Source organism: Vicia villosa, linkage group LG7 (assembly GCF_029867415.1).
Source record: "Vicia villosa cultivar HV-30 ecotype Madison, WI linkage group LG7, Vvil1.0, whole genome shotgun sequence".
Classification (NCBI taxonomy): Eukaryota; Viridiplantae; Streptophyta; class Magnoliopsida; order Fabales; family Fabaceae; genus Vicia; species Vicia villosa.
Window position 1 is genome coordinate 106,002,859 of NC_081186.1, and position 8,596 is coordinate 106,011,454.

At 38.0% G+C, this 8,596-nt stretch overlaps 1 protein-coding gene across 1 annotated transcript; it reads left to right on the forward strand.

The window, feature by feature from the left end:
- The first annotated feature begins 2,341 nt into the window (after positions 1–2,341).
- On the forward strand, positions 2,342–3,268 carry LOC131619936 (uncharacterized). The gene has a single exon (XM_058890975.1). It carries the CDS (start codon positions 2,342–2,344, stop codon positions 3,266–3,268), a length of 927 nt encoding a protein of 308 aa, XP_058746958.1.
- Positions 3,269–8,596: the final 5,328 nt, after the last annotated feature.

Genomic DNA, 8,596 nt, shown 5'->3' on the forward strand with positions numbered 1-8,596 from the left:
GGATTAACCGACACTAAGACTCTGACTCTAACGACCGACTATGCTCTGATACCACTATTGTAACACCCTTCTAATACCCCGCATAATATTAAACAATAATCAGAGTAAAACATGAAAAGGGTATTACAACTTCCATATGATTAAAATAATACTCATGTCATGCCATATAAAGGAACGTTAAACTCAAATATCATTCAGATCGTCATGTCAACACAGCGGAAATATATTTAACATCTGAACAATGCAACATCCAAAGTCATAGGCTTAAAACACCGCCATAATAAAATACTGAAATAAAAGAGTTCCACAAATAACTCTAAACAACGTCCCCAGTGTTACACAACCAGAGCATGACACAGACCCAACTGACTCTAACGAACTACTTGACGAGCTAATCCTCACCAAGTACAAGAGCTACTCCTCAATCTGAAAAATAACAACAGTAAGGGTGAGTCTCATTCACATTTAACTAATGTTATAAGATATAGATAATAAAATATCGTTTCACATGCCATTCACCCAATCACAGTTACGATCAGATTCAAACCATTCAATCAGTAAGCAAACAACCAATCAACACATATTATAACATTGGACAAACTTCCATTCATGTTATAATAGCACAAACAACCTAATGCAATGCAACTACATGCATCTGGTACCAAAATCTGGGATAACCCAACTCACCGACCCACCATCGTCAAGGATACGGTAACACCCACTCACTAATTCCACACAATGGGAATTAGCTACCACTGATCCACCATCGTCAAGGACCAGCCACATAATGATTATGAATGCATGCATCAACCATAACATGCTCATCACCCACATAAATCGACCAAATGTCATAACCACCAATTACAATAGTAATAGCCACACACAATCATGTTATTCCTCAACCATAGTAAAACACATATTTTATACCGACCATATTTGTATAACAAACACCGGTTACAACCACAACATCATTTTATTATATAAATTATTTGATTAGCTTCACTATACTCAAAACGGCACCAAAATTCGGCTTACGGTTCAAATGTTACACCTTTTTAAACTTTTCAAAACGGCCTGTCGTAAACAACCAACAGCACGCGGCGCCACACACAGTTCGCGGCGCGGAACGAATAGGAACTACGCCTTCGCGGCGCAAACAAAGGTTCGCGGCGCGGAACGAGAAGGAACTACGCCTTCACGGTGCAAACGAAGGTTTGCGGCGCGTACTGAACACAACCAAACTTCCTGGCTTTCTGCCAAGCAGTTCGCGGCGCCAAATACTGGACGCGGCGCGAACTGGCGATTTCCAGAACTCCGAATCGCAGAAAACAGCCTGCGATTTTGCCCTTCCTTCACCAAGTCATTACCAAACCAATCCCATTCCAACCAGATTTCGCATACGGTGAAACAAACACAGATTATAACACATCATAATACATTTAAATCATCCAATTAACACCATACATGATCAACACAATCATTACCAATCAATTCTCCCAAAACCTAACATTTCTACAACCTAAGCATAACTCAATTGGTACGATTAACATGATCAATTCTATCATACTACCTATAACCCCATAATAGAAGATAAACGGAAGAGTCCCCCCTTACCTGAAGGTTGATTCTTCGCTCTTCCTCTTGTCGCACTTCTTCGCTCCTCCTCCCTTTTCACGTTCAGACTCTTTTCCAAAATGTTGTAACCTTCTCTATTCCACAACTCCTTCCATTTTATTAAAAATGAAATAAAATTATTTTAATTAGTAATAGGGCCTACCAATGCACCCCCTTCCTTACTAACCACAACTCAAGCCCAATTGCTTAATTCCTCATAATCTTCCATAATTCCAAATAATTCCCCATAATTCAATTAAATTAATTAAATTAAATTATGAAAATAATTGGAGTGTTACAGCTGCAATCAGGGATATGGGGAAAAGAGATAGTAGGTTAAGAGAAGGGTTGGAGGAGAGAAAAACAGTGGTCTCATGATAGTAGGAACATATAATATTCGGGGGTGTGGCAATTCTCTAAAAAAAGGAGAATCTGCCAAGCATTGAAGGTGAAGAATCCAGATATCATGTTTTTGCAAGAAACAAAGATAACACACATGGAGGAATGCATGGTAAGAAGTTTGTGGGGAAGTGAAGAGGTTGAGTGGACGGAAAAAGATGCTGATGGAAGATCTGGTGGAATATTAACGATGTGGAGGAAAAACTCAATCTGCCCAATCTTTAGCTTCTCGTGAAAAGGATATGTGGGGGTTAAGGTAACATTCCAAGGTAACATCCTCTATCTGATCAATGTATATGCTTCTTGTAATCTAAACGACAAGAGAATTATGTGTGAGGAATTGTTAGGATGGAAAAATAGACTTGAAGTTGGGGAATGGGTTGTGGGAGGTGATTTCTACTCCATAAAGAATAGAGAGGAGAGGAGGGATAAGGAATCAAGTTATAGAAGAGTAGAAATGGAAGAGTTCGGTGGTTTTATAAAGAGTATGATGTTGGTGGACATACAGGTGATTGGAAACTTATTCACTTGGTTAAAACCGAATGGTAAGGCATGTAGTAGGTTGGATAGGATCTTACTCTCAGAAGATCTTGTCACAACTTGGGGTGTTGTTGCTCAAGAGATGGGAATGAGGGATGTATCTGACCACAAACCAGTGTGGCTGAAAGCTAGTAGGATGAATTGGGGCCCTAAAGTCTTTAAGGTACACAGAGGCTGGCTGGAACATAAGGATTTCAAGGATTTTGTGAGCAAGGAGTGGAATGAGTTCAATGTGAAGGGTAGTAGAGCTTTTGTATTAAAAGAGAATCTGAAAATGCTGAGAGCAAGACTAAGGTGGTGGAATATTAATGTATTTGGATGGATTAACTTAAAAGTAGATAATGAAGTATCTACCATGAATATTTTGGAAGATCAATTGATGCAATTTGATGAAGAGCCTTCCACTGAAGAGTTAGAAACAAGAAGGAACCAGCAGGAGGTAATTTGGAGAAACCTAAAGTTGAAGGAAGGGATGATCAGACAGAAATCTAGGGAGAGATGGGTGAAGGAAGGAGACAATAATACAAAATTCTTCCACTCAAATTTGAGGGCAAGGATGAGAAGGAATGAAATAGTGACTGTAGAGAACAACATGGGAGTATCATTAGAATTCGTTCAAGAAATAAAAGAAGAAGTGAAGAAGCAATTTGAGGATAGATTTAGTGGTGATCATACTTTGAGACCTTACTTGAAGCATGTAACACCCCATTTTTAATTATTTAATCGTTGTGTGTTATTTTAATTGTTTGGCCTTGTTAAGGGTGTGTGGTTGAGCATGTAGGTGTGGAGTCCATAGTGGGACGGGTAGACTGGAAATGTCGGTAGTAATTATGTGATATAAGTAATAATAGTTTTATTTTTATTATTATAATTATTATTATTATTTTTATGCTTAATATTATTAATATTATTATTATTAATGTTGTTATTTTTATTAATAGAATAATAGAATGAATATTATTTAGTGATTTATTAAATAATTATTTAATTAGGGAAGGGTAAGGTTGGAATTAGGTATTAGAGGTGTAAGGATTAGTATTGGAATAAAAGAGAATTAGAAGTTGAGAAAAGGGAGAGTTACGTAGAAAAGTGAAAACATCGTAGAAGTGAGAAAAGGAAGAAGAACAAGCTAGAGAGGAAGATCAAGGGAGAATTAGGGCAATTTCAAGAATCAATCTCCGCAGGATTTTCTGAGCAATTTTGAGGTAAGGGGGGTTTCCATGCTATTATTCTTGATATGGGTTTAGGTATAATGATATGATTTGGGGTTTTGGGGATTTGTCGTTATGAGATTATTTTGATGATTGTTGATTTTTGATTTATGAATTCTATGTTGTTATGATGATTGTTGTTGGAATGATAATTGGTTGCAATTGTTATTATGAGATTGTATGATTATGAAGTGTATGATGTAAATGTGTTGTTGTTGCGTGTTCGCGTGTCAGAGTCGGAATAAAGTTACGAACAATTTTGAAAAGGGATTTTGTTCTTGAAATTGCTAGAATTGAAATGTTAGGGTTTGAATTTGGATTCAAAACTTTTGTGCTAGAAATCATGTTTTAAGGTTCCTAATTGTTGATACATGATAGATATAGGTTGCTATGTATTTAATTTGTATTATAGTGATGTTTAGATGAGATTTTGAGGGGACTTGAGTGGGAACCCGAGAGCTGTTCGCAGGAAAAATGCAGGATTTTTATAAAACTTCAAAAATTCATAACTTGAGTTTCGGGTGTCCGTTTGACTCACCGTTCGAACCTGGAGAAACCTAATACAGTGTACTTTCTTGTAAAAATGGTTTCAAGTCCTAGAATTAAATTTAATTAAGGTCTAATGTGCTTTTAAGGTGTCAGTGTAAAATGTCGGTGTCGGGTTTGTTGAAATACTTTGAAAAATCATAACTTTTGTTCCGTGTGTCCGACTCGCGCGCCGTTCGAATCGTTGGAAAGCTGGTTTCGTGTACTTTCTGTTAAAATTATTTTCAATACCAGAATTTTAATAATTCGATGCGTTATATGTGATTCCGTATATGTTACGATGTGTTGAACTGTGAAATGTTGAGTTTGGTTGTGCGAATGTGTGTTGTAGCTGTGGATTGTGATTGCTGCAGGTTTTGACATGTATATATGATGTGTTGGACAGTTGTGGTATGATGTAGTGACTGTATGATAGTCATATGAATTGGTAGTTGTTGTATGTTGTTGTTGAATGCATATTATCTATTATGAATGTGCATATTGTGTTGTGGTAATTCTTTGTGAATTACGGTAAGTGTGTGGCTTACGTGTGATCAGAAGGATCGTGTGATATGCATATTATCTATTATGAATGTGCATATTGTGTTGTGGTAATTCTTTGTGAATTACGGTTAGTGTGTGGCTTACGTGTGATCAAGAGGATCGTGTGATATGCATGTTATTATTTGTGATTATGCATATTGTGTTGAATGTGCATTGCATAACATAGCATTGAGACTGCTAGGTGAAAATCTATGGTAGATGCCTAGTAGGTCCGGACTCAATTGTGGAGTCGTGGTGGAGATAATTCGTTGCTCAGTGGAGTGTATGCGAATTATCCGGATTCTTTTAGGAATCGGGTTCGATTGAATGAACCATGAATTGGTGCGGTCATGAAATAGGGATCGTACTTGACCATAAAACAGGGGTCGTGGGTGTGATCATGAAATAGGGGTCACACTGGACCATGAAAAAGGGGTCGAGAGTTCCGACGGGAACTGTGGTCATGAACCACGATGTTTTGGTACCACATGCATTGTGTCAAGTCATTGAGTCACATTGCATTGTCATTATTATAATTATTATATGTTTGTCGAGTTGTGATTGGGAGGGACATGTGTGTCGTGATATGTGCATTATGGAGTTGCATAAATGAATGGATCTGTGATGACTTGTTTATGATATTGTGAATGATGCGTTAATTTATACTGTGATGAATGTTTGAATAAATGAAGTTTGTATATGCAGTGTGATGTTATGTGAACATGAACCACGACCTGTGAATTATGTTATTATATATGTTCCTATATCTTTTGTAATGGTATGTGAGTACTCACCCTTTCTGCTGATATTTCCCCTACCATAGGAAATGGGCAGGTACTCAAGAATAGCAGTGGAAGTCCAAGATATCATTATGGAAGTCTTCCGTGTTGTTAGTTCGAGTCGCTCTGATACGTAACACAGGATGTTTTTGGGGATTATTTTATTTGTTATTTTTAATTGAATTTTGTTACATATCTGTTTTTGATTCAAATATTTGAGGACCACGATTTTGTGTGGAGTTTTGGAATAAGTTGGCAATTGTGCCATGATTATTTTTAAATAAAATAATATTTCCGCTGTTTTTATTGATTAATGAGAAATGTATAGATGAAGTAATTGAGACTTCATATTCTGTTTGGCTTGAAGTGACGTGACATTCCACTTTTGTTTGTGAACTCTGATAAATTTTTATTATTTTACCGTATTTTTATAAAATGGGAAAGTGGGGTGTTACAAAGCACACTCAATTTGCAAGTCTATCACAAGAGGAGTCCTCTAACTTGGAGGTTGAGTTCACAGTAGAAGAGATTAGAAACGTAATATTTGAAGGGGATGGAGATAGGAGTCCTGGCCCAGATGGATATAACTTGGAATTCATGAATACATGTTGGGACATTATAGGAGGTGATATTATTTAGATGATACAAGAATTTCACAAGGGAGGGAAACTACCAAAGTCATACACTGCGGCTTTTCTTGCTCTAATTCCCAAGTCTGAAAACCCTAAGAACCTAGAGGAGTACAAGCCCATATGTTTGATCAATGGTATTCTTAAAGTAATCTAAAAAATAATGGTTGCAAGACTAAGGAGTGTCATGGGGAAGCTGGTTTCTTCCAGTCAGACTGCATTTATACCTAGCAGGAAAATATTAGATGGTGTACTTGTGACAAACGAAATCATAGATTACGCAAGGAGGAATAACAGGGAGTGTCTTATGTGTAAAGTAGACTTTGCTCAAGCATATGACTGTGTGGACTGGAGTTACCTAAAAACAATGATGAAGATGATGGGGTTTGGGGAACTATGGAAGAGGTGGATGGAGGCCATAGTCTTCACAAGCACTATGTCTGTACTGATCAATGGCAGTCCCACAAAGGATTTCCAGGTACATAGAGGATTGAGACAGGGTGATCCCCTATCCCCATTCCTGTTCACAATAGTGGTGGAAGGACTAGCAGGTATGGTAAGGCAAGCGATTGCAGTAGGGTCATTTACAGCATTCAACATTAATGGTGAGGTGGAGTATAGTATGCTGCAATTTGCAGATGATACTATAATATTTGGGGAAGGAACTTGGAATAATATATGGATGCTCAAGGGCTTGCTTAGGGGTTTTGAAATGATATCTGGCTTGCGAATTAACTTCTCAAAGAGTAAGATATATGGCATGGGATGCTCTACTCATTTTCTGGAAGCTGCTGCTGCATTCATGGGATGTAAAATTGCAGGACTCCCTTTCAAATTTTTGGGCTTTGTGGTAGGTGGAAATCATAGAATAATGAGCTTTTGGAAACCAACAATTCATTCCTTGAAAGCTAAGCTATCCACATGGAGGGGAAGATTCTTATCAATTGGTGGAAGAGTTGTATTGATCAACAATGTACTGTCAAATATTCCAAGTTTTCAACTGTCTCTTTACAAGGCACCTACCAAGGTTCTTAAGGAGATAAAAAGAATACAACGAAAATTTCTGTGGAATGGTTTGGTGGAAAAGAGAGGAATAGCTTGGGTCAAGTGGGATACTATTTGCAAAACCAAAGAGGAAGGAAGGTTGGGGGTAAAAGATGTTGGCAAATTCAATCAAGCTTTCCTAAGTAAATGGATTTGGAGGTTCATGGAGGAAGATGATTTAATCTGGCTGGGAGTGCTACAGGCGAAATATGGAAATCTGAGGGACATAATTTGGTGTGAAGGAGATTCAATACCTAGTAGAAAAGATTCACTGTGCTGGAAAGACATTATGGCATTATGTGTGGATTCACAAGGCATTATAAAGAGAGTCTCAGCAAAGCTTGGGGATGGTAAGGAGATTAATTTCTGGAAGGGAAGATGGCTGGGACAAACGACATTAGCTGAGAAATTTCCTGGTGTATTCCAAGAGTGTCACACGAAAGCTTATACTGTGGATGGCATGGGGCTGTGGAGTTCTGAGGGGTGGGAGTGGATCATACCAAGAAGGCACAGAGTCTTTGGTGAGGCTGCGACCAAGGAACTTGAGGATTTGATTACAATCCTGGAGGCATACAACCAACCCATAATGAAAGAGACGGGTTTGTCTGGCCATACCATAACTCAGGCAGATATACTGTAAGCTCTAGATATAAGTCACTTATGCAGGTTGGAGAAGCAAACGAATTGGAAGCCACCACTGGGGAAGCTATGGATATTGTGTGGAAGGATAATGTGCCCACAAAGATGAGCATCTTTGGCTGGAGATTGTTGAGGGACAGGCTGCCAACAAGACATCAACTTAGGAGAAGAGGAATAGTGCTCAACCAGGAAGATGCAAGGTGTGTCTTCTGCCACCAGCAAGAGGAAGTGGATGCACATGTATTTATTTCATGTCCTATGTTGAGATCATTGTGGAATAGGATCAATCAATGGCTGGGAATGAATTATAACCATTTACTAGACTGCAGCCAACATTTGATTAAATGCATTGAATTATGCGAAGGGGAGCTTGCAAGGAAGAGGATAGGGTCAATTTGGTTAACAGTGTGCTGGAATATTTGGAAGATGAGAAATGACATCATTTTCAACAATGCAATCATGGATGAGGATGAACTATTTCATGGGATAATGAAAAACTCTTGGTGGTGGTTAGCCATAGAAAGCAAGGATAGGATAATTTGTAGTTTTTATGAATGGTACAAAAACCCTTTGCTTTGTTGTTGATATTTTGAATTGTAGGTTATTTGTAGATTGTTGGTTCATTGTTTTGTAAGGGTTGGAGTACCCTTAGTACTCCATTCTCTAATCAAAA